At 55.0% G+C, this 25,730-nt stretch overlaps 2 protein-coding genes across 3 annotated transcripts in view; one reads left to right on the forward strand and one right to left on the reverse strand.

The window, feature by feature from the left end:
• TRMT1 (tRNA methyltransferase 1) overlaps positions 1–750 on the reverse strand; it is a 13,545-nt gene extending 12,795 nt beyond the window's left edge. The window contains exon 1 of the mRNA XM_034946200.3: positions 100–750. The gene's annotated coding sequence lies outside the window, so the exon portion shown is untranslated. The remainder of the gene's footprint in view (positions 1–99) is intronic.
• Positions 1–25,230, forward strand: part of NACC1 (nucleus accumbens associated 1) — a 25,821-nt gene extending 591 nt beyond the window's left edge. The window contains exons 2-7 of one of the 2 annotated variants that reach the window (XM_034946205.3): positions 602–739; positions 19,271–20,224; positions 20,303–20,476; positions 21,342–21,447; positions 21,549–21,646; positions 22,218–25,230. In XM_034946205.3, the coding sequence (XP_034802096.1) occupies positions 19,279–20,224; positions 20,303–20,476; positions 21,342–21,447; positions 21,549–21,646; positions 22,218–22,477 (1,584 nt within the window). In that variant the 5' untranslated portion in view covers positions 602–739; positions 19,271–19,278 and the 3' untranslated portion in view covers positions 22,478–25,230. Of the gene's footprint in view, positions 1–601; positions 740–870; positions 1,063–19,270; positions 20,225–20,302; positions 20,477–21,341; positions 21,448–21,548; positions 21,647–22,217 lie in introns of those variants that run through there. The other variant, XM_034946204.4, reaches the window with a different exon arrangement.
• The last annotated feature ends 500 nt before the right edge of the window (positions 25,231–25,730 follow it).

A 25,730-nucleotide genomic window follows, 5' to 3' on the forward strand; every position in this document is an offset into this window, starting at 1 on the left:
GCAGGTAAAATGCTAACAGAACCTAGCATCCGGTAAGCATCATAAAAGTCTTAGGTCTTATTGTCGCTTTTGAGCCTGTGTTTAAATCCTGGCACCTACCATCACTTCCTTGCTGTGTGATGATCTTGACCAGCTTTCTTCATTTCTCTGTGCCTCCTTTTCTTTCTTTCTTTCTTTTTTTTTTTTTGAGACGGAGTCTCGCCCAGGCTGGAGTGCAGTGGCATGATCTCGGCTCACTGCAACCACCGCCTCCCGGGTGCAAGCAATTCTTCTGCCTCAGTCTCCCGAGTAGCTGGGATTACAAGCGCATGCCATCACGCCCGGCTAATTTTTGTATTTTTAGTAGAGACAGAGTTTCACCATATTGGCCAGGCTGGTTTCGAACTCCTGACCTCAGGCGATCCACCCACCTCGGTCTCCCAAAGTGCTGGGATTACAGGCGTGAGCCACCGCGCCCAGCTGCCTTTATTTTCTATAGTGTGTCTGTAACAGTTCTCACTAAAAAATGTTACTGTGTAGTTTAAACGAGCTAATTCCCATAAAGAACGTAACGCAGTGCCTGCCACAATAAACAGCAGTCATTATTGTTTTTGTTTTACAGGAAACTAAAGTTCGGAAAGGTAGAGCGACTTGCCCAACGTCGCGGGACTAGAAGGTGGCGGGGTCGGGATTCGAACCATCGAGCTGAGCCGACGTACTGGCGAGGATCCCCCAGGGGCATAGAGAGGAGACGGAGCCGGTTAGAAGGGGCGCGCTCGGAGCTCGGCTGGCCTCGCCTGGAGGGCGGGGCCCGAGGGCGGTGCGCGGGCGGGGCCGGGGCCGCTCCTCCCTGGCCTGGCTGCGGCGGCGGCGCGGCTTGCGCTCGCTCGGCGCTCGGCTGGGGCGGCCTGGCCCACAATGAATGGCCGCCGCGGCTGCCGCTGCTGCTGAGGCGGAGGCCGCGGAGGCCGCGGAGGCGGAGGCCGAGGCCCCGGCGCAGCGGGGCGCGCCCCGGGCCCAGGCCCGGCCCCAGCCGCCGCTGCGGAGCCCGCCGGGACCCCCCGGAGCGCGACCACGGCGCAGGTGAGGCGGCCCGCCTCAGGCCCGGTTCCGGCCTCCTCCAGCCGGGGCGGCCCGAGGGCTGAGTGGGGAGGGCCTGGGTGCTTTCTCGGACCGAGGAGGAGCCGGGCCCGCAGCCTGCACTGTGCCCGGGCAGGCGAGTGTGTGGAGGCCCAGCTACCGCGGGCGGCCTTGAGCGTCCAGCCCGAGCTTCGGGGCTTGGGGGCGGCAGGATCGTACCTGGACCGCTCCCCCGGCTCCCAGCGAGGGAGGGGGCCAGGTCGGGCCGGGGCAGGTACCAGGGATCCGGGGAAGTTGGAGGGTCCGAGGCGGAAAAGTGAGGAGGTTCCCGTGGATGCCGGAGGGGGAGGGGGAGGGGGAGGAGGAGTCGGGCTCCGGCCAGGCCGAGTGGGGGAGGAGAGGAGAGCGGCGCGGCCGGAGGGGGGCGGGGAGGGGCCGGGCCTGCAGGTACCGCCTGGGCGCTGGAGGAGGTGGGTGGGTCAAGTTACAGGCCTGGGGGCGGCTGAGGAAGTGGGGCACGGCGGGTGTGGGCGGAGTTACTTCGTGTGGGGGCGGATAGGAGATCCCAGAGATGTTTTCCGGGGGTCACATGAGGTCAGGACTCAGATGTGGGGAGGGGGAGGCTAGATGTGGGGGCGATCTGGTAAGGTGAGGGACTGCTGTAGGAGTTTTGGGAGTCGAGAGAGCAGAGCCTTTTGGGCTAGGCTAGGGGGGATGTGGGGGCAGGTCAGGAAAAGCTGGTGTGACCAGAAGGTATATACTAAGATGCGCCCCCCACCGCCCCCAACTCCAAGTGTTAAGGGGTTCCGTCTTTCTCACACCTCATCCCTGAAGCCTCTAGAGTCCTGACCCTACCCCTTGGGCAAGCCTCTGCCAACTGTTCAAAGGCACTGGCCAGTGGGTGTTTGTGTGGGCAGCTGGAGACAGTCTGGAACACCTAGCTTAGGCATCTTGTTTATCACAAGGTGGCCCTCGCCCACCCCCACCTTATATATCTACAGGGAGGCAGCCCAGCAGACGTTACCTGGGTATTTTAGGATCCTGCATTCTTTCTCTACCTTTTGTGGCCAGAAGCTGGTGGTTCAAGCCTAGTGGATGGGACCTCACAGCAACCATCGTATATATTAGTACCATGGCCTCCCAGGCACCAACTCCTTGAGCCTGAGTTCTGTGTGCCACCTCCCTGGGGGTGAAGAATTAGAGGGAGTGAGCATGTAAAACTCTGTTGATCGTGGTTTGGAGGCTCCCGATGGGGTGAAGGCAGGGCACAGAGAAGAGTTAAGGGGATCAAATCAGGCACTCACACCCTGGCCCAGGGATCTACCTCTGGGACACTCGTCCTGGGCCAGGCCCTGTGCCGAGCTCGCTGGTCGGATGAGCTCATTGATGGCTTACCACCACCGGTTCAACTTAGGCCTTCTCTGTGGTCCAGACGAGGAAGCTGAGGCTCGGGGTGGTGTGGCTTGTCTCAGATCACATGAGCAGACAGTGGCTGAACTGGGATTGTCTGACCCTCAGCCCAAACCCATAGTCACTCAAGTGGCCTTCCAGGAGGGTGACTGAAGGAGCTCCTCGTTCTGGATTCCCTGGCAGGCGTTCTCCTCCGTCCAGGCCTTCCCTTCTGCTCACCCTGAGGGATGGGTCAATCCCCTTTGGGACAGACTGAGTTTCCATGATGTCCCCGGGGAATGGAACAGTGGAGGTATCTTTCTCGGAGGCCTGGTCACCCCTTCTTCCCCATTTCCCTCCTGGGAGCCAAGAGGTCAGGAGTCATGGAACTGTGGGCTGACCGTGGGAAGCTGAGGAGGCCTGGCACCACCAGGGCTGGACTTGACTTTGCTTGCCTAGACTGTTTTTGCCCCACTTTGGCCCCCAGTCGGATGGCAGCAGCTTTTGTTCCTTTCTGGGCTAATTGCAAGGCTGTTACCAGGGTGTCCTTGGGACTTTGATTTGGGATCTTCAGCACCTGAGGCAGGAGCCACAAACTGCTGGGTCAAGTGGTGTCAGCCAGTTCTTCTGGGTTTAATGATGGGTTGTCACCCTAATTCTCCCCAGTCTCCCTATAGTTCCCAGGACACCCTCCAACCTGGGCCCTGCCCTTCTTGCCTGTCTGGCTAGCCACTTGGTTCTAGGAGGAGTAGGAACTGGGCCAGCAGTCCCGCAAAGAGACTGAACCATCCTTCCTGGCTGGTTGGGCCAGGATTGCTGCAGGTCTGCTTCAGCACAGACTGGGTCCTCCTGGACCTAAGCTGGGTTGGATACCAGGGATAGGGGATTGGTGGTACCATCCAGTCACTTAGCTGAGACTGTTGGGAGTTGGCCCTGGTGAGTGGGGGACAGGCAGTGCCTCGGGCAGCTCCGGTTTGTGCCTAGAGGTAGAGGAGAAGGCACCAGTAATAACTGCTTTTCGGTGAGAACTTAGCATGCACAGACTCTGTGGGGGCAAGTGCAACAAGTAGGCAGCCCGTTGAGACAGTTTTATTTCACTGCTGGGTGCTGACTCCCCGCTGGGGGCTGGGGAAGCATCCCGGAGTAACAGATCCAGAGCAGCTAGCTCTCAAGCGACCAAACTTTCACAAGCAAAGGATCAAGATAATTTCACATACCTCTGTGTTTACAAAGATGGTGTAGCAAAGTGAAGTCATCATGAGCCATGAGGGGATGGGGAGGTTTCGATGGGTGGCCGGAAGTGTTCCCGGAGAGCTAAGATCTGAATAATAATATTAGCTAAGGGGTGGGTGGTGCTGGGGCGCAGGGAGGGGTCAGTGTTCTAGGCTCAGGGGACAGCACATTCACAGCTTTTCTTGAGTATGTACCAGTCTTCTTCTGAGTGCTCTAAACATTTTGTCTTCATGAGGGAAGGAGTAGGGGGATGACCCTACTGTGGAGACAGAGACTCTAGTACCATTCACAAGAGAGTGAAGCCCTGTCTCTGGGTCTCCTGGATCTGCCCATCACCCCCAGATGGAAGTTCAGAACCCCTTGGCCAGCATCTAGGGTATTTAAAAAATCTGGCCTCCTGGCCGGGCAGCAGGGAGCCCCAGCAGGTTCTTGAGCTGGGCTTTGAGGAGATGTGAGTTTTGGTCAGCCTTACAGGATCTATTGAAGGAGTCTGCCTGGAGGCCCGGGGGTTTGGAGAGAGTTTGGGGTTGGCCCAACATTGTCTGACCCTAGATTTCATCAGTGTGATTGCCAGAGCCTGTGTGGAGAGAGGGATCCCATCAGGCTTGGTGGGGCATATTGCTTTTGGGATGGTGGTGAGCCACTGGGGCTGGAAAACATGAGTCAGTGTTCATGCCACTCTGCGTCCTCAGATCCTCCGTGCCCCTCGTTTCTCCTCCTAGGTTGCTCTCAGCACTTGTACACACTCGAACTCATTTAAGCCCATGGCTAGCAGGTCCTGCCTGTTATCATCATTTGACACACAAGGCAACTGAGGCACCCTAGTCCTTCCTTCACACAAGCTGCAAAGTGGTCTGGCTACCACCCCTGTGCCGCCTTCCAGCCACTTTCATGTTCCTCGTGTCTGCATTTGCTCCTCAGTCCTCTCAGCCGCTACTGCCTTCCCCTAGAGAACCCTCTGGGCCGCATGAGGTGGGGCCGGGAGGTGGGACTGGGCCTGCTTGCACATTAGGTGGGGTGAGGACCAGCCGAGCCGGCAGAGGTGACGTGTCTTAGGTTGTGATCTGTGTGTGTGTGGTTGTGGTCATGTCCCTCCAGCCTTCTCATGTGCTGCCTCCTTGGCGAAGGTCTCAGTTCTTAGAGACCTGTGCGTCTTCTCTGAGGGCTTTGACTGTGTCCAGTTCGTGGTTTCTAAATCGAGCAAAGGGAGAGGGTAGGTAAGGGTGAGCAGACACGGTCTAGTGGAGAGTGAAATTTCACACTTAGCACCACCCCTGTCTCAGCCATGAGACTCTGGGCAAAGGTCTTTACCTCTGAGCCTCAGTGTCCTCCTCTGATAAGGAGTGACAGGTGGGCACAACTATACTGCTGTGATTCGCAACTGGGTACAGTCCTACCTCCTCCGGGGACACTTGGGGAATGTCTGGGGACATTTTTGGTTGTCCCTGCCGGGGGGGTGTGCTGCTGGCATCTAGTGGGTTTATAGGCCAGGGATGCGGTTCAACATCAGACAGTGTGTAGGGCAGCCCCCACCACAAAGAATGATTGACGCAAATGCAGTGGCTGGGTGGGGAATCTCCACTGTCTGGTTATCATGAGGTTTGCGGGAGAGGTTGGCGTCTGGGGTGTGAGTGGACAGTGCTGTGAAGGCCCTGGGGAAAACCCCAGCGATCACTGCCTGTTAATCCCATGAAATGTGCAAGGTCTGGGAGATGGTGAGAGGCATAAGATGTCTTCTACTCCCAGGGAGTTTGCGGCCCAGCACGGGGCCAGGGGATACGACTAACAGCAGCTGGCATTCATGAGCACCGACTACGGGGCGAGCGCCAATCGGCCTGTGTTCTTTGGTTGTTTAATCCTTGAAATAGCCTTGTGAGGTAGCTGCTGCTGTCAGCCCATTTTCTAGATGGGAGACTGATATGGGGGGTGAGCAGTATTGAGGGTAATTCTGAGTGACAAGCTCTATAAGGGATTTGAGCCTAGTACAATAGTAGGATTCAAAATCTTAGGTCCTGCGTGGTTCCCTAGCACAGCCCAGCAGGCCCCTCTCCCAGGATGATCCCCATCCCTCCACCCTCCTTTGTGTTAGCGGCACCAGGGTCACCTCAGGGCCTTTGCACTTACTGTTGTTCCCTCCACCCTTGGTTGCCGCCACTGCTGCCCTGTCTTTTGGGTATGATCTGATTACACGCAGGGAGTGGGATGTAACTCCGAAGGGTGGGCTTATGGTTGGAGTTGGTGGGGAGGGAGCGGGCAGGCTGCGAGCTCCATGAGGACGGAGGCAGAGCTTCTGCCAGGCTCTCCAAGGAGCTGGAGCTGCTGCCTGCAAAGGGAGGCCAGATTGCCGAGGGCTGCGAGGAGGAGCGAGTGGGAGGAGGGAGAGGCAGCACGCGGAGACTGCTCATTCCCGGAGATGGTGGTTGCAGGGAGAAAGGGCTAGAGAATAGCTGCAGTTGGGAGGATTGGGAAAGGAAGAATGAAAAGAATGAAGAAGGCCTTCCTTGGGGATTAGAGAGAGGGCACCCCAGACCCTGAGGTGGAGGTCCTCAGACAGGCAGAAGACCCTGTTTCTGGAGAGGACACATCCAGTAGCTCAGGTAAAGAGCCCCAGCTCTGGGCTCGGCCGGTCCGGGGTTCCTGTCTGGTCTCTGCCTTGCTTCTCTGAACACCAGTTTTCCCACCTGTGAAATGGGTCTAGTCACAGCTGCCTCATATTTTTGCCTGATTCGGGAGCCAGACGGCCTGGGTATAAACCTGTGCCTGCCATTCACCAGCTACATGTTCCCCACCTCTGGCTTCACCTCTCTGGGCCTCATTCCCATCCATGAAATGGCAGGCAGGCTCATTTCTTCCTCAGAAACTGTAAAGAAGAGTAAGTTAAATGAGCCTGTCTGAGCCCTGGCCAGGTATGGGCCCAGTCAGTGAGGCTTGAGTAGGGGACACTGTTACTAATCCTACTGCCACCATGGATTTAACAACAGTCATTCAGGGAAAAAGATAACGAATTAAATCTATGGGTGTATAAGAAAAAAAATACAGGCCAGGTGCAGTGGCTCACGCCTGTAATCCCAGCTCTTTGGGAGGCTGAGGTGGGCGGATCACTTGAGGCCAGGAGTTTGAGACCAGCCTGGCCAACATGGAGAAACCCAGTCTCTACTAAAAATACAAAAATTAGCCAGGCATGGTGGTGTGTGCCTGTAATCCTAGCTACTCAGGAGGCGGAGGCACGAGAATTGCTTGAACCCAGGAGGCGGAGGTTGCAGTTAGCCGAAATCACGCCACTGTACTCCAGCCTGGGCAACAGAGGAAGACTGTCTCAACAAAAAAGAAAAAAAAATACTGATGCAAGATGAGGTCTTGCTATATTGCCCAGGCTGGTCTCAAACTCCTGGCTTCAAGCGTCTTCCTGCCTCAGCCTCCCGAAGTTCTGGGATTACAGGTAGGAGTCATCGCCCCCTGCTGAACAGTTTGTTCTTCACTAACCATTTTCCTGGACTGCCTTCACATTCAGCCCCTACAGAGGGGTCTTCCTGGTTCTGGGTCAGGCAGGCAACCTGAGTAGCTGCCAGGATCCAGCCACATCCTGCTGAGCTGCATGAAGGACTGTGGGGCTCTCTGGGGCCTTTGTTCCTTGTTACACTTGGAGTTGCTGGTCTCCCTTAACTGGCTTGTAGGTCTTAGCCCATCTGGGCTGCTGTAATAAAATACCTTAGACTGGAAGCCAGGCACATTGCTCATGCTTCTAACCTCAGCATTTAGGAGGCTGAGATGGGAGGATTGCTTGAGCCCAGGAGTTCGAGACCAGCCTGGGCAACATAGTGAGACCTCATCTTTACAAAAAAATTTAATTTTAATTTGTTTTTCACCCGTGACACAGCCCTCAGGAGGTCCTGAGAACATATGTCTCTCATCTTTGCAAAAAATTGTTTTAATTAGCCGGGCGTGGTGGCACACATCCCTAGTCCCAGCTACTCAGGAGGCTGAGGTGAGAGGATAACTTGAGCCCAGGAGTTTGACGCTATAGTGATCCAAGATTGCACCACTACGCTTCAGCCTGGGTGACAGAGCAAGACCCTGTCTCAAAAAAACAAAACAGACTGGGCCATTGATAAACAACAGAGATGAGCTGCTCATAGTTGTAGAGGGTGGGAAGTCCCATATCATGGTGCTAGCAGATTCCGTGTCTAGTGAGGGCCCATCTCTCATAGATAGCACCTTTTAGGTATCTGCACAGGGTGGCAAGGACAAACAAGCTCCCCCTCTTTTATACGGGCACAGTTCGTATTCATGAGGACAGAGCCCTCCTGACTGAATCACCTCCCGAAGGCCCCACTTTTTTTTTTTTTTTTTTTTTTTTTTTTTTTTTTTTTTTTGGTGAGACGGGGATTTACTCTTGTTGCCCAGGCTGGAGTGCAGTGGTGCGATCTCGGCTCACCGCATCCTCCGCCTCCCAGGTTCAAGCGATTCTCCTGCCTCAGCCTCCCAAGTAGCTGGGATTACAGGCATGTGTCAGCATGCCAGGCTAATTTTGTATTTTTAGTAGAGACGGGGTTTCACTGTGTTGCCCAGGCTGATCTCGAACTCCTGATCTCAGGTAATCCGCCTGTCTCTGCCTCCCAAAGTGCTGGGATTACAGGCGTGAGCCACTGCACCCAGCCCTTTTTAAATTTTTGATCAACAACTTCTTTTTTATTTTGAGATGGAGTCTTGCTCTGTTGCCCAGCCTAGAGTGCAGTGGCATGATCTTGGCTCGCTGCAACTTCCACCTCCTAGGTTCAAGCAATTCTGCCTCAGCCTCCCTAATAGCTGGGATTACAGGCGTGCACCACTGCGCCCAGCTAATTTTTGTATTTTTAGTAGAGATGGGGTTTCACCATATTGGCCAGGCTAGTCTCCAACTCCTGACCTCAGGTGATCTGCCCACCTCGGCCTCCCAAAGTGCTGAGATTACAGGCGTGAACCACCATACCTGGCTGAAAGGCCTAACTTTTTTTTTTTTTTTAGACGGAGTCTTGCTCTGTCACCAGGCTGGAGTGCATTGGCCCGATCTCGGCTCACCGCAACCTCCGCCTCCTGAGTTCAAGCGATTCTCCTGCTTCAGCCTCCCGAGTAGCTGGGATTACAGGCACATACCAATGTGCCTGGCTAATTTTTTGTATTTTTAGTAGAGATGGGGTTTCACCATGTTAGCCAGGATGGTCTCTATCTCCTGACCTCGTGATCCGCCCTCCTCAGCCTCCCAAAGTGCTGGGGTTACAGGCGTGAGTCACCGTGCCCAGCCAGCCCCACTTCTTAATACCACTACATTGGAGATAGGCTTTAGCATGTGAATTTTGGGAAGAGGCAAACATTCAGACCATAGCATCTGTCGACGGCCATGTCACAGCTTCCCTGGAAAGACATCAGGAAAGGACTGTGCCTTTGACAGTCTCTCACAGGCCCATGCTGGCTGGGGAATTCCGCAGCTCTCTTCCCTAAGAGCTGACAGTTACTACTCCCAGGAATCATCCTGCCAGCCCCCTTCCTGCAGATGGCAGGATCCACCGGCAGTGTGAGCAATTCGTCAGGTAACACTGAGGTCTCAATAGGCCCCTGACTGCTGGCTACCCACCTTGGCAACTGTCAAAGGAGGTCGTCTGTCTGCCCAGCCACAGATAATGCTTCTGAGCCCTATTCCTGTTTGAGCCACGTTAATGTGGAACAAAACAGGGAGTTAGGTTAGGAGGAATGGAAGTAATTCTTTGTTCATTTTTTCCACAAAGGACTGTGAGCACCCACTGTGTACCTGGCCAGATCCTAGGGGTAGAGGACACAACAGGGATCTACACAGGCAAACTCCCTGCCCCAGGGAAACTGACATGAAGCCCCAAAAAATGCCCAGTTTGGCAGGGGTGGTGGCTCGCACCTGTAATCCGAGCACTTTGGGAGGCCAAGGCAGGAGGACCACTTGAGCCCAGGATTTTGAGACCAGCCTGGGCAACATTAGGGAGACCTCGTCTCTATTACTAAAAAATGCACAAATAAATAATTTTTTTTAGAAAAAGAAAAATGGCCAGCTTGCTAAATAAATCATAGGAACTCCCAAGAAGGATAAGTCAAACAGGGAGAATCAAGCCAGGGAGTTAGTGTCGGGAAGGGCTTTGTTGGTCAGACGCAGTGGCTCATGCCTACAATCGCAGGGTTTTGTGAGGCTGTGGCAGGAGGAACACTCAGCTGGGAGTTGGAGACCAGCCCAGGCAATATAGTGAGATCACGTCTCTACCAAAAAAAAAAAAAAGCATACATATACATATACATATACTTTTTTTTTTTTTGGTTAACTGGATGGGCCGGGTGCCGTGGCTCACGCCTGTAATCCCAGCACTTTAGGAGGTGGGCGGATCACTTGAGGTCAGGAGTTCAAGACCAGCCTGGCCAACATGGTGAAACCCCATCTCTACTAAAAATAGAAAAATTAGCCAGGCATGGTGGTGGTTACCTTTAATCCCAGCTACTCAGGAGGCTGAGACAGGAGAATCGCTTGAACGATTCTTGCAGTGAGCCGAGATCCCACCACTGCACTCCAGCCTGGGCGACAGAGTGAGACTCTGCCTCAAAAAAAAAAAGAAAAAAAAATTAGCTGGATGTAGCTCCTGTGGTCCCAGCTATTTGGGAAGCTGAGGTGGGAGGATTGCTTGAGCCCAGGAGTTTGAGGCTGAAGTGAGCTATGATGGTGCCACTGTACTCCAGCCTGGGTGACAGAGCAAGGCCCTGTCTCCAAAAGCAAAAGAGTAGAGAAAGGACTTTATGTGACCAGGGAGAGTATGAAGAGCTATGGCTGTCCCATTCCCATTCTAGTAGGTCCGAGAGCAAGCAGGGCCAGACTGCCAGGGGCCCCAATAAATCATTGTAGGGGCCCAGGCAGTGTCACTTGGGGCCAAGGTAGTACAAAGTGGTTTTGAAGGAGTTGAAGATGAATCCAAGGATCTGAATGAGGAGGGCCGGAGCTGGTGAAGCTACGGCATTCACAGGTTTTGGGAAGGACTGGAGCCAGGTCCTGAAATTGTTGAGTGGAGGTGTCTGGGGTGTGTGCGAGTCTGGCATTCACAGGGAAGTCCGGGCCAAAGACTCCAGTGGGGGAGGCATCAGTGAATAGATGGTGCTTCAGGCCTGTCTTAGTCAGCTCAAGCTGCCACACAACAAAATATCACAGACTGGGTGGCTTAAACAACAGACATTTATATTTCAGAGTGCTGGGGGCTGGCAGTCTAGATGAGAGTGCCAGCGTGGTCAGGTTCTGGTGAGGGCTCTCTTCATGGCTTGCAGACAGCTGCCTTCTTAATACCACCGTTATGACCTCAATTAACCTTAATTAGCTCCCAAAGGTTTTATCTCCAGATACAGGCACATTGGGGCTCAGAGTTTCAATCTATGAATTTGGAGGGACATACTTTGTCCATAGCAGAGCCCTGAGACTGAGCCCAGTCCCCTGGAGGTGAAAACCCTTTCTGGAAGGGCCACACTCCCCATCCACTACTGCCCTTCCTAGATCTCAGCTCCACTGTCACCCCTTCTGGGCAAGGTCAGGCACCCCAGTGTGTAGCACATTGATCTGTGTGACCAAGGATGAATGGCCCTGTCTCCTGCTGGACTGTGAGCTCCAGAGGCAGGGCTACTTTGTCACCATTGTGGCCTGCCCAGGCAGGGACCTGGCAAATATTTATTGAGTAGTTGTTGGGAAGTCATGGAAACTGTGTGCTGTGCCCTTGGGTCTCACCAGAAGATCTGCTCAGGTCCAGGGCCAGGACTAGGCACTGTCCTGGCCAGGAAGGTCCCAGCTGCCCTGTGGCCTCCTGCCCTTGTCCCCCACACCCTCAGGGGTGCTGATATGCTGAATTTTAAGGAGAGATGATTCTCATATGGTTTTCTGCCCTTGGGGAGTTTATAGTCAAGTGGGACTTAGTTTCCTCAGAGGTAAGCTTAAGGGCACTGTGGCTGGGGTGGGGCAGGAGAGGGACATCTTCTCTAGCCTGGAGAAGTGAGTAGCTGAGGGTGGAGGAAGAGGGTATTCCAGGCAGGGTGCACAGCTTGGGCAAAGGCCTCACCGCAGTAGAGGGGGACCAGGCAGTGTGTTTGAGCCTGACTTAGGTGGGGATTTGGTGGGGACTAGAACCATTAGGTGGTTTAGAGATCTCAACCCTCGACTCCATCCCACCCCTGCTTCAGCCAGCAGGTGACCCTGCCAGGGACCTGCCAGCGAGAGACCCGTTTCCTCTGAGAGTCCAGTCATGCTAGCTCCCTTCCTGGGGCTAGCGTGGGTGAGGGCTTCTTGCAGGGGCCCACATAGTTTTTCTCCTGAGTCCATTGGGCAGGATTGGGCCGGATTGGGCCAATCACAGAGGGATGGAGGGGTTCCCAGAGATGGGTCTGCTCTGGCCCACACTGCAGCTCACCCCTGTCCACTCTGTGCGGGGGCCACTGGGGAACTAGACGGAACAGCATTCAGGTCACTGTGGCTCACAGACCCATCGCCCCACTCCGCTCGTCCCCAGCAGCATGGAGGGAGGGAGAGCTCCCGTGCGCTAATTGGCTGAGCTATTTGGACCAATTGCTAATCAAAGGCTCCAAAGCCCTGGGTGCTGTGGTGCTGGGCTCTGAAGCTGAGGTTCACAAGGTATGGGGGACCTCAGTCTGAGCATCAGGTTGGCTCTCATTCTCAGGAGGGGACCTGGGCCACCTTCCCAACCCCCACATCTCTGTTGCCTCCTATTATCCCCGTAACCTTTCAGTCTCCATTGCCAAATGGGGGGGTTCAAGACCAGCCTGGACAACATAGTGAGACCCTGTCTTTAAAAAAAAAAAAAATTACCTGTGGCCGGTGCCGGGTGCTTGGTAAGGTCACCTTGAAGCAGTCCTGTGCCCGTTCTGCACTGTTTTGTTTGGTTGGTTGGTTGGTTGGTTGGTTGGTTGGTTTTGGTGGGGTAGTGGGGTCGGGGGATGTGGTTTTTTGTTTTTGCTTTTTTTGTTTCAGAGACAGGATCTTGCTCTATGACCCAGGCTGAAATATAGTGGTACGATCATCACTCACTGCAGCCTCTAACTTTTTGGCTCAAGTGATCCTCCCACCTGAGCCTCCCAAGTAGCTGGGACTACAGGTGCAAGCCACCAAGCCCCACTAATTTTTAAATTTTTTGTAGAGATAGGGGTCTCACTATGTTGCCCAGACTGGTCTTGAACCCCTGGCTTCAGGGGCTCCTCCTGCTTCTGCCTCCCAGAGTGCTGTGATTACAGGCGTGAGCCACCGTGCCCAGCCTCTCTGCACTGTTCTTTAACACATTTACAAATATTTACTGAGCATCTATTTCATTCTAAAGAACTAATCTTGAATAAAACCAGCCAGAATGTTTGCCTTCATTGAGCTGACAGTGCCCTTGGAGGGGTTAACTGTACATACACCTCTTTTTTTTTTTTTTTTTGAGATGGAGTATCACTCTGTTACCCAGGCTGGAGTGCAGTGACTCGATCTCAGCTCACTGCAACCTCCACCTCCCAAGTTCAAGTGATTCTCGTGCCTCAGCATCCTGAGTAGCTGGAACTACAGATGTGCACCACCACACCCGGCTAATTTTTGTATTTTTAGTAGAGACGGGGTTTCACCATGTTGGCCAAGCTGGTCTTGACCTCCTGACCTCAGGTGATCCGCCCGCCTCAGCCTCCCAATGTGCTGGGATTACAGGCGTGAGCCACCGCGCCTGGCCTGTACATATAACTCTTAAAATGCTGCCCTGACCCTGGGGCTCATTTTCAAAGATGTCCACACTCCGTAGGTCAGGACCCCACCTGTCCCATACCCTTCCTGGCAGCCCTGTCCCTGCTGCATCGCCCTTCAGCTACACCAGCTTTCTTTGGGTCCCTGGACCACACCTGATACCTTCCCGCCCAGAAGTGTTATCTCTGTCCTGGCAGTTGCTCAACCTTTAATGGTCCCTACCACCAAGGCCATCTGCTCGGTTGACATACCCACCCCAACTGTAATTAAATCATCCCCAGTGTCTCCTCACTAGACAGCTCCACATAAGCACAGCTGGTCCTTTTAGGGCTGTGTCCCCAGCACCTCCCACAAAGGAGGATGCGGTTCATCAGGATGGGTTGGATGAACAGCCCATTTTACAGATGAATAAACTGAGGCACAGGCAGGTGCAGGATTTTGGCAGCACTGCACACCTGTCCTGGCTTTGTCCTCCTCCCTGGGGAATGAGCTTGGAGCACCCCTCTAGGAACTGGGATGCCAGCCTCTTCCCTTGACCATCTTGGTCCTTGTCATTTGGGCCCCAGTACCAGGGGTGGCTTTAATTTGGCTGCCCAGGGAGGTGGTTCAGGGCTGCCAGGACCCCTGAAGTAGGCTCTCTGGGCTCTGTCCTTTGCCCCCCAACATGGTGCCTGTTTCTCCTGCCTCTTCATGCAGAGTGGCCAGCTCCTGGCCCATTCAGCTCTGAGTTTGAGCTCCTGGGCGGAGATTTTTGTTGCCTTGTAACTGGGATTCCTAGATCCAGCCTCCACCCTCTGATTGCCCTAAGGAGGTTTTGGGGTTTTGTTTTGTTTTGTTTGTGTTTTTGTAGGATGGTGGCAGTGATTTTGAGGAGGGGAAGAGGAAGGAAGATACAAGCAAGGGAAGTCACAGGCTGTGGTGCCTAGGCAGACCCTGGTTTGAATCTTGGCCTTACCACTTTTTGCATGTAAGTGGTAGGGGCAGCAGATAGCTCAGGACATATCTTGGGTTTTTTTGTTTTTGTTTTGAGACATAGTCTCACTCTGTTGCCCAGGCTAGAGTGCAATGGCACAATCTTGACTCACTGCAACCTCCACCCTCCCGGGTTCAAGTGATTCTCCTGCCTCAGCCTCCCGAGTAGCTGGGATTACAGGCACCTGCCACCACACCCAGCTAATTTTTGTATTTTTAATAAAGACGGAGTTTCACCGTGTTTGCCAGGCTGGTCTCGAACTCCCGACCTCAGGTGATCCGCCTGACTCGGCCTCCCAAAGTGCTGGGATTGGCCAGGTGTGGTGGCTCATGCCTGTAATCCTAGCACTTTGGGTGGCCAAGGCAGGTGGATCATTTGAGGTCAGTAGTTCAAGACCAGCCTGGCCTATGTGGTGAAACCGCATCTCTACTAAAAGTACAAAAATTAGCCGGACATGGTGGCACACGCCTGTAGGCCCAGCTACTCAGGAGGCTGAGAATCACTTGACCCTGGGAGGCGGAGGTTGCAGTGAGCCGAGATGGCACCACTGCACTCCAGCCTGGGTAACAGAGCAAGACTCTGTCTTAAAAAAAAAAAAAAAAAAAAAGTGCTGGGATTACAGGCTTGAGTCATCCCGCCCTTCAGGACATATCTTTTGAATTTTGAACCTGGTGAATGAATTTTTAGATGACCTCAGGACAGTCCTCAATTTCCACATGACCTCAGTTTTTCCAGCTTTGCAAGGGGAGTATGAAACCAGCCCTGAAGTCTTGCTAAGAGGATTCGGGGAGCTCATAGAAGTTGTGAGTTTGTTCCTCCATTCGCCTGGGTGTTGCAAGGGGCAGGGTCTGTGTCTCGCTTGTGGCCTGCCAGGGTAGCAGCTCAGTAAGTGAGATGGTATCTCACTGTGGTTAGGATTCACATTTCCCTGATGACTAGTAATGTTTCCGTGTAATTTCTTGAATGATCATTCAGTAACAATAAGTGTAGGTTGAGTTTGTAGAATCAGGTTGACCTCCTCAGCCTCGATTTCCAAATGGAGAAAGCAGAGATTTGGAGCTCCTGGTCAGAGGAGCAGGTCGGTGCTGGAGCCAGGACTCAACCTTAGGTTGCACCTCTGAGCCTTTGAACACTTGCCGTTTCTATTCCTCACAGCAGCCCTTTCAGACGGAACGGGTGTTACCAGATAGGAGGAGAGTGGCCACTGTATTCTCAGTGCCCAGCCCAGGGAGGCAGATCTGAGTGGAGTTGCTAATGAAACATGGAAGGTGCTTGAGAGCTAACTGGAAGGGAGGGAAGGTGTGCATTCCTGCACCAGGGCCTTTGCATGTACTTGTTACTTTCTCCTGCTGGCCAGCTGGAGTGTCTGGAAAGATCTGCCTTACTCAGGGAAGCCTTCTCACTCGCATTCTGCCCAGTTAGGACCACTGCCCTCTAGAGACCCTATAGAATTACAGAGGAGGCCGGGCGTGATAGCTCACGCCTGGAATCCCAGCACTCCAGCCTGGGCGACAGAGTGAGACTCCATCTCAATTAAAAAAAAAAAAAAAAAAGGCTGGACGTGGAGGCTCACACCTGTAATCCCAACACTTTGGGAGGCTGAGGTGAGTGGATCACCTGTGGTCAGATCAAGACCATCCTGGCTAACACTGTGAAACCCCGTCTCTACTAAAAATACACAAAATTGGCCCGATGTGGTGGCGGGCACCTGTAGTCCCAGCTACTCAGGAGGCTGAGGCAGGAGAATGGTGTGAACCCGGGAGGCGGAGCTTGCAGTGAGCCGCAGTCGTGCCACTGCACTCCAGCCTGGGCGACAGAGCGAGACTCCATCTCAAAAATAAAAATAAAAAATAAAGAATTCTCACTTTACCAGTGGGGTCAGGTAGAAAGCCACACCTTCCTTTGAAGCCCTTTGATGACTGCCCCAGAGTGTGGGGGACAGCCTTCTCACGTCCCACGCAGCCAGTTCTTCCTCCTGGAAGAGGCAGTACAGGGTCCGATGCAGAAGTTCACACATTGACACCCCCACTTCTGCCGCCTCCCCAAGCTGTTCCTCTCACAGGCCAGTGCGGGGGGTCGTCTACCTGAGCAGCAGCAATTCCCATTTCTGGTGGCCGAGATGGGAGGATCGCTTGAGGCCAGGAGTTCACGACCAGCCTGGGCAACGTAGCAAGACCCTGTCTCTACAAAAATTTTAAAAATTAGCTAGGCATGGTGGTGTACACGTATAGTCTCAGCTACTCAGGAAGTTGAGGCAGGAGGATCCCCTGAGCCTAAGAGTTCAAGACTCGTAATGAGCTATGATCTTACTACAACACTCCAGCCTGGATGGCAGAATGAGACCCTGTCTCTTTCAAAAAAATAAAATCCCATGTCTTCCTCGCCTCCCTGCCCTCAAGCACTTTTGAGTTAATTTGCTTGAATTAAGTATGTATGGCACAATTTCACGTTTTTTTCTTTTTAAATATTATTTACTTTTGCAAATAGGCATTTCATCCACCAGATTAAAAATTCAAAAGACCTGAAAATGTACTTTGCAAGTCTCCTTCCCACTTCTGCCCAGAGGAAATCAGTCTCACAGTTTCCTCCTTTCTTTCTTTTTTTAACAACTTTATTGAGATGCTCACACCATGCACTTTGCCCATTTAAAGTGTACAGTTAATGATCTTTAGTATATTCACAGAGTTATGCAACCATCACCACAGTCAGTTTTAGAACATTTTTCATTATGTCAAGAATAAACCCCAGCTGGGCGTCATGGCTCATGCCTGTGATTCCAGCACTTTGGGAGGCTGAGGCAGGTGGATAACCTGAGGTCAGGAGTTCAAGACCAGTCTGGCCAATGTGGTGAAACCCCATCTCTACTAAAAATACAAAAATTAGCCGGTGTGGTGGGGCGCACCTGTAAGCCCAGCTACTCAGGGAGGCTGAGGCAGGATGAATCAGTTGCACCTAGGAGGCAGAGTTTGCAGTGAGCCAAGATCGCAGCACTGCACTCCAGCCTGGGCAACAGAGTGAGACTCCATCTCAAAAAAGAAAAAAGAATAAACCCCACACACCTTTGCCTTCCCTTTGCTTTCCCTCACCACACCCCCATTCTCCCTGCCTCCCAGCCCCTGGCAACCACTAATCTGCCTCCTGTCCGCGTGGATTTGCCTGTCCTGGACATTTCCTATAAATAGATCATACAATCTGTGGTCCTTTTGTTTGGCCTCTTTCATTTGGAATAATGTTTTCCAGGGACATCCATGTTGTAGCATGTGTCAGAATTTCCTTTCTTTTTATAGCTGAATAATATCCCATTGTATGGACTGACCATGTTTAGTTGGCCCATCCATCCGCAGATGGACGTTTGGATCGTTTCCACCTTTGGGCTATTGTGAATAATGCTGCTGTGAACGTCTGTGTACAGGTTTTCAATGCAGGCAAATGTTTTCGTTTTTCCTGGGCATAAATTCCAGGAGTGGAATCGCTGGGTCATATGGTAACTCTCTTTAACCGTTTGAGGAACCGTCAGACTGTTCTCCATGGTGGCTGTGCCATTTGACATTCCCACAAGCAGTGGAAATGGGTTCTGGATTTCTCATCCTCACCAACTTTTTTGATTCTAGCCATCCTAGTGGGTGTGAGATGGTGTCTCATTGTGGTTAGGATTTGCGTTTCCCTGATGATGTTTTCTTCTAATTTCCCTGATGACTAGAGATGTTTTCATGTAAGTTATTTATTTATTTTTTTTTTTGAGACAGTGTCTCTGTCTGTATCCCAGGCTGGAGTATAGTGGCGCAATCACAGCTCACTGCAGCCTCCACCTCCTGGGCTCAACAACAGATCCACCCCCCACCACACCCTCCCTAGTAGCTGGGACCACAGGTGTGCTCCACCACGCCGGGGTAATTTTTGTATTTTTCGTAAGAGGCAGGGTTTCACCATGCTGCCCAGGCTGGTCTCAATCTCCTAGGCTCAAGTGATCCACACGCCTTGCCCTCCCAAAGTGCTGGGATTACAGGCATGAGCCACTGCACCCAGCCTCATGCAATTTCTTTTTCCTTTTTTTTTTTTGAGACAGTCTTACTCTATGTCCCAGGCTGGAGTGCAGTGCCACAATCTCGGCTCACTGCAACCTCTGTCTCCTGGGTTCAAGTAATTATCTGGCTTCAGCCTCCCTAGTAGCTGGGAGTACATACCCACACCACCTTACCTGGCTAATTTTTGTATTTTTGGTAGACAGGGTTTTGCCACGTTGGCCAAGCTGGTCTCGAACTCCTGGCCTCAAGTGATCCGCCTGCCTCAGCCTCCCAAAGTGCTGAGATTACATGAGTGAGCCACTGCGCCTGACCTCATGTAATTTCTTGAGTGGTCATTTAGTCATTATACAAACAGTGATTGAAGGGCATGTGCCCAGCACTGCAGACTCTGCTGCACAGTCAGATGACCCTGCCTTTCTGGCATTTCCATGCCAGTACCCTGAAGAGATACCATATATGTACCTGGTGCTTGCAATAGCTGGCACTCAGAGGTAGCACACTGTGTCCTAGCCACTCTTCCGAGCACTTAAGCATATTCAGTTACTCTTAAAGTACATATGAATAAGTATGCCTTTGCCCCCTCCTCTTTGCAAGGGATAGCGTGTGGCCACCCTGGTCTGCAGCTAGCTTAGCAGATTTGACCACATATTGTAAAAGTGAGTCTGTACCAGGACAGATAGGGTAGAGGGCTCTGTGTGGTTTAGCACCATGGTAGATTCCATCGTGCGGATGTCCCTCCAGCAGGGGAGGTCTTTGGGGCCAGGGCTAGGCCAGCACCCACATTTGCCGCCTGACCCCGTCCCTCCGTCTCTGTCTCTCCATTCCTCCCTGCCCCTCGTGCAGCCGCTGCCATGGCCCAGACACTGCAGATGGAGATCCCGAACTTCGGCAACAGCATCCTGGAGTGCCTCAATGAACAGCGGCTGCAGGGCCTGTACTGTGACGTGTCAGTGGTGGTCAAGGGCCATGCCTTCAAGGCCCACCGGGCCGTGCTTGCTGCCAGCAGCTCCTACTTCCGGGACCTGTTCAACAACAGCCGCAGCGCCGTGGTGGAGCTGCCGGCGGCTGTGCAGCCCCAGTCTTTCCAGCAGATCCTCAGCTTCTGCTACACGGGCCGGCTGAGCATGAACGTGGGCGACCAGTTCCTGCTCATGTACACGGCTGGCTTCCTGCAGATCCAGGAGATCATGGAGAAGGGCACCGAGTTCTTTCTCAAGGTGAGCTCCCCGAGCTGCGACTCCCAGGGCCTGCATGCGGAGGAGGCCCCATCGTCGGAGCCCCAGAGCCCCGTGGCGCAGACATCGGGCTGGCCAGCCTGTAGCACCCCGCTGCCCCTCGTGTCGCGGGTGAAGACGGAGCAGCAGGAGTCGGACTCTGTGCAGTGCATGCCCGTGGCCAAGCGGCTGTGGGACAGTGGCCAGAAGGAGGCCGGGGGCGGCGGCAATGGCAGCCGCAAGATGGCCAAGTTCTCCACGCCAGACCTGGCTGCCAACCGGCCTCACCAGCCCCCGCCACCCCAACAGGCTCCGGTGGTGGCAGCAGCCCAGCCCGCCGTGGCTGCGGGAGCAGGGCAGCCAGCCGGTGGGGTGGCGGCAGCAGGGGGTGTGGTGAGTGGGCCCAGCACGTCGGAGCGGACCAGCCCAGGCACCTCAAGCGCCTACACCAGCGACAGCCCTGGCTCCTACCACAATGAGGAGGACGAGGAGGAGGATGGTGGCGAGGAGGGCATGGATGAGCAGTACCGGCAGATCTGCAACATGTACACCATGTACAGCATGATGAACGTCGGCCAGACAGGTGAGGTGCCGCCCTGTCCCCCATCCCACCAGCCACCCCTGCTCCTCCTGCCACTCGCGTGCCACTCTCTCCCTGCAGCCGAGAAGGTGGAGGCCCTCCCGGAGCAGGTAGCCCCCGAGTCCCGAAATCGCATCCGGGTTCGGCAAGACCTGGCGTCTCTCCCGGCTGAACTTATCAACCAGATTGGGAACCGCTGCCACCCCAAGCTCTACGACGAGGGCGACCCCTCTGAGAAGCTGGAACTGGTGACAGGTGGGCCGGTCTCGCCCCAGATCTCTCCCCTCCACAGCTTTGGAGCCGGCTGGCCTGGGCTGGGCTGGGCAGCTGGTTAGGAGCCCCCAGCACCTCAGTTTCCCTATCTGTGCTGTAGTGTTGGTAACAGCCACCCTAAGGGTGGGGGCGTTGGTGAGATGGAGGAGCTGATACAGCAAGGCCTGGCCTCTAGGTTTCTGGCTTAAGGGGTCGGGGCGAGCATTGGCTATTATTGTTTGGCCGCATGGGTAGATTAGCTACTTCCCGGGCTCCTGTGAAGGCCAGCTACTACCTAGGTTAGGAATTTGGACAGTCACAGGGGCGAATGCCTGTAGTCCTAGCTACTCAGGAGGCTGAGGTGGGAGGATCCCTTGAGCCCAGGAGGTCAAGGCTGCAGTGAGCTATGGTGGCCACTGCACTCCAGCCTGGGTGACAGAGTGAGACTTCATCTCTTAAAAAAAGAAGAAGAAGACTGTGTTTGGTCCTTGGGTCAGAGTGCCTAGGTGTGAGCCTCCACTCCCTGTTGGTCCTGCTGAGCTTGGGCTCATCTCTAGCTGGTGACAGCCAGCGTGCCCACCTCACACAGGCTTGCGGCACGACCGGCCACACAGCAGGCGCCCCGAGGATGGTGAAGCAACCCTTTCTGTCCTTTCCTGAGCACTGATGAGGTTGGGGGAGCCCCAAGGAGCCTCCCCTGACTGCCCTTGGTGGGTAGAGGTGTAGGGGAGAAGGTCCCTGGGTGAGTTTTCTTGGGACCCAGAGCCCAGCAGGGAGGGCCTGGGGTGTTCTGAGATGAGGCCTGGCATCATGGGGGCTGTGGCGGTTTGGGGGCACCCCAGGCCATCCTCCGGCTTCCTCTCACCAGGCACCAACGTGTACATCACAAGGGCGCAGCTGATGAACTGCCACGTCAGCGCAGGCACGCGGCACAAGGTCCTACTGCGGCGGCTCCTGGCCTCCTTCTTTGACCGGTAAGGCCCTTGCCAGAGCCCCAGGGAGGGGGGTGGGGTTTCCCCATGTCCCCCCCACCACCAACTTGAGCGCTGACTCCCTCCATGTCCCCTGCCCCCAGGAACACGCTGGCCAACAGCTGCGGCACCGGCATCCGCTCTTCTACCAACGATCCCCGTCGGAAGCCCCTGGACAGCCGCGTGCTCCACGCTGTCAAGTGTGAGTGTTGGCCCAGCTGGACGGGGCGTGGGCCCGGGGCACGCAGGTTGACGTTTTTTCCCAGCCTTGGCTCTCAGAGAGGGCTAGAGTTCAGTGTTGAGAAGCATTCTGGGGCTCATTCTAGCCTTGCTGGGAAACCGGCTGTGATTGCTTAGAGATTTCTTCGTGTTTGGGGGATACACGTGCCGAAGGGAAGCCAGGGAGCCTGTGTCAGGCAGGAGGGTCTCGAACTCAGGGCAGTCTGGGAGGGATGAGGCAGCCAGACAGTGCTAGCCACTCGTCATGGGGGGCATCTAGATTTTCAAGTGACCACTCCCAGTTACTAAATTCTGGCAAATGATCCGAATTTTTCAAGAACACGGGGCCATCCCATCAAAACCAACACATCCCCACACATGGCTGAACTCAGTCCGGTGTAGGGTTGGGTGCATGTAGTGTGGTGTCCTGGCCGCGTGGCCTCACTCGTCTCCCCTTTGAGAGGGAGTCGCAGATGCTGTAGGGGAGCTGGTGAGTAGGCCTTGTGGGAGTCACCTGGCCCCCGTGCCAAGGCCGCACCCACCCTGCCCCACAGACTACTGCCAGAACTTCGCCCCCAACTTCAAGGAGAGCGAGATGAATGCCATCGCGGCCGACATGTGCACCAACGCCCGCCGCGTTGTGCGCAAGAGCTGGATGCCCAAGGTCAAGGTGCTCAAGGCTGAGGATGACGCCTACACCACCTTCATCAGTGAAACGGGCAAGATCGAGCCGGACATGATGGGTGTGGAGCATGGCTTCGAGACCGCCAGCCACGAGGGCGAGGCGGGTCCCTCGGCTGAAGCCCTGCAGTAACCCGCCCAGCCTCCCGCGGGGCCGCACACTTCCCCTCCCAACACACACACACACCTGCCATCTTGGTCATGAGCTACTGTCTGTCCCTCCCCAGGACCCGCGGTGGGTGCTGCATGTTCCCGGCCCTCTGCCCCTCCTGTCCTACCCCCTTTCCCCACCGAGAGCTGGGCCGGGAGAGGACCGCAGGGCAGGTGGCGTGAGGTCCGTGTTGCCTTCTTTAACACACACTCGTGCAGTGGGGGAGTTCTGGCTCCCCAACCTAACCCCTAGCCGTCATCTCCACACTCACCAGGCCCACCAGGGGAGGGGGCTGGCCTGGGGGTCTTGGGAAGGCCCCTCCCCAGGCCCTAGGCCACCTCGCGGAAGCCTTCAGCCTCCGCTGCTCACTGCAGCCCCTTGGGACTTGAGGGGGGCCCCAGGGGTTCTCAGGACCCCTCCCACCACCTCCCAGTGCTTCCACGTCTCCAAAAGCGCCTTCCTGTCACCCTCGTCTATCCCTGCGCCTGGGGGCTGGGGTAGGCGAGGCCGTGGGGACTACCCATTTTATAGCTGGGGAAACAGGCTCCGAGAAATTGCACAACCGACCTAAGGTGGCCGGCAGTGGCGTGCCTGGTGCCCTTTCTCCTCTTTTCCGCCTCTGTTGCTCCCTTTGGTCCTCTGGGGCCTCAGAGAGGCAGGTCCTAAAGGAGGGGGGGGTCTCTTGGGGGCAGACCGAGGGTCTCGGAGGATAGAATGAGAGGTTTCCAGGGCTGGCAGAGTGTGTGCGTGTGTGTGTGCAGAAGTTTTGCTTTCAAACAAATGAAGATACAAGAGGCAGTAGGACCTGGGTTGGAACCCAGGGGAGCAGACTGGGGGGCTGTTGCCCCTCCCTCCATCTCCCCACACTCACCCCCCCCCCCCCACAGCAGGGCTCCTGGCCCCCACTCCCCTGTACATAATTTTTAAAACCTTTTTTTAGCGAATGAAATATTGAAGTATAAGATTCCTTTTATTTTTCAAACCAATGGGGCTGTGTCTATTGTCCCCCTCGGTCCCCAGGGGTGGGGGGCCTTGGAAGGCAGGGAGGTGTTGGGGGGCTGGGGGGCAGGCTGAATGTGTGTGTGTGTGGGTGTGTATGTGTGGAGTGTGAGTGTGTGTTTCCATGGTAGGACTCCAGTCCCAGCTGCTGCCTAGGCTCCTGTGGGTCCTGTGGGTCCCCCTTCCCTGTTCACCTTCCCCAACAGGGCTATAGTTTAAGGGTGTCCCAGGCCTTGGCTGGTTGGCTGGGCCCAGCTCCTGGGGGCTGGGCAGGGCAGGGCAGGGCCGGGTCCACTTCCATTGTTAGCAGTTGTTTGCAGAATTTTCTCTTTTACCATTCCTCTCTTTTTGTTCTCGCCCAGAGTGGGTGGTTTTTTGTTGTTGTTTTAGATTTTCATGTGAAGGCAGAGTTTTTTTTCTTTTTTAACTCCCCATCCCCCTATGCAGGGTGTCATTTCACCATCCACATCCACATCCTTGTTTGCGTTTCTGGCCCTCGTCCTCCCTGCCTCTCATCTGCCTCCCCAACCCCCACCTACCCACTGCTCCCAGGGGTCTCTCTAGGGGCAGGGGGATTTTAGGAGATGGGGTGGGGGCCAGCCCCTACTGGACCCTTGTAATCTGATTTGGAGACCATCCCCCCGATGGGACCAGCAGCCCCGCCGGCCCACTGGGGGTCCCTCTTAACATCTGCTTGTTGCGGGGGTCAGTCATGAGTGCCAGGGTCTGGCTGGGGTCTTGGCACTGTCTTCCTGGCCGGGGCCTGGCACCTTAGCCCCCAGCCGGCCTGAGTGGGGGATATTGACACCCCCAGCTAAAGCACAAGCACCTTAGTCACCCCTCCTCTCCCCCCGCCTCCTGGCCTGCCACCCCACCCCAGCGTTTACCCCAAAGCACAATGCCCTGGTCACTTGGCAAGCGGCTGGGCCTGACGGAGGCCGAGGGGCAGACCGGGGCTCCAGCCAGACCCCTGAAAGGAAGCAGGTGCTCCCTCACTTCCAGGCCTTAGTTGGGGTGGGGGGGCCAGCTCCTGGGCCTGGGGTCTTCTCACCCCCACCCCCTTGTCCTGGGTAGGCCCCTGCCTGCCCCTCTCTGCCTTTTCCTCGGGTGTCCCTCCTCGAGCCCCTGCGGCACTGGCTTGGGTGGCAGAGCCCACTTGTTTCAGGGACCCCAGGAGGTGCCCCCTGGCTCCCAGGACTGTGTGTGGGTCCGGGGGGTGGGGGGCTGGGGAGAAGGGTCGGGCAGGGGGTGCAGGGGAGGAAACTCCTCACCAGGAGAGCCAAAGACAGGGTTGTGCCTTACCCCAGGAGCCACCCCTGTACCCCCCTTGCCCTGCCGTTCACCCTCCACCCCTACCCCTGGGCGGCCTGCTGCTTTTTCCTTCTCTTCCTCCCCTGCCCTGAGCTGCATGGTTCCCCCACCCTGGGCAGCCAGGAAGGAATCTGAATGGAGAATCACCAACCACCAGAGAAAAAAGACTGTGGGGCCCTCCCCTGCCAACTCCCCTTCCCTGGCCGCCCACTCAACCCACACCTCTTTCACGCAGGACAGGCTGCCCACCCTGTCCACGTGAAGTGCCAACGCCCTCCCCACCCTGGGCCGAGCCCCCACCCCTCCCTGGGCCCCCAAGTGAGATTGCACATTTAACTACTGTAAGGAGAGGAGCGGCGTTGGCAAATGTGAACCATGAGAATATCAGTGATACTGATGAGAATAAACTAAACGCCTTTGTAACAGCCTTGCCGCATGCTCGTTACTGGGGGGCCCAGGGAGGAACACACACACCTGCATTGTGCCCAGCAGACCCAGGTTGCTGACTGCAAACTGACAGCCTCCGATTCTAACACGCATGCAAGTTACCCCAACAGATACAGATAACGCAACATATGAGCTGGTCCTACACACACACACACACACATTTTTTTTTTCTTTTTTTTTTTTTTTTGAGATGGAATTTCACTCTGTCGCCCAGGCTAGAGTGGCGCGATCTCGGCTCACTGCAACCTCTGCTTCCTGGGTTCAAGCCATTCTGCCTTAGCCCCCCCCAAATAGTGGGGATTGCAGGCACCCACCACCATGCCCGGCTAATTTTTGTATTTTTAGTAGAGACAGGGTTTCACCATGTTGGTCAGTCTGGGCTCGAACTCCTGACCTCAGGTGATCCACCCGCTTTGGCCTCCCCAAGTGCTAGGATTACAGGTGTGAGCCACCGCGCCCAGCATTTTCTTTTCTTTTT

Source organism: Pan paniscus, chromosome 20 (assembly GCF_029289425.2).
Source record: "Pan paniscus chromosome 20, NHGRI_mPanPan1-v2.0_pri, whole genome shotgun sequence".
Taxonomy (NCBI): domain Eukaryota; kingdom Metazoa; phylum Chordata; class Mammalia; order Primates; family Hominidae; genus Pan; species Pan paniscus.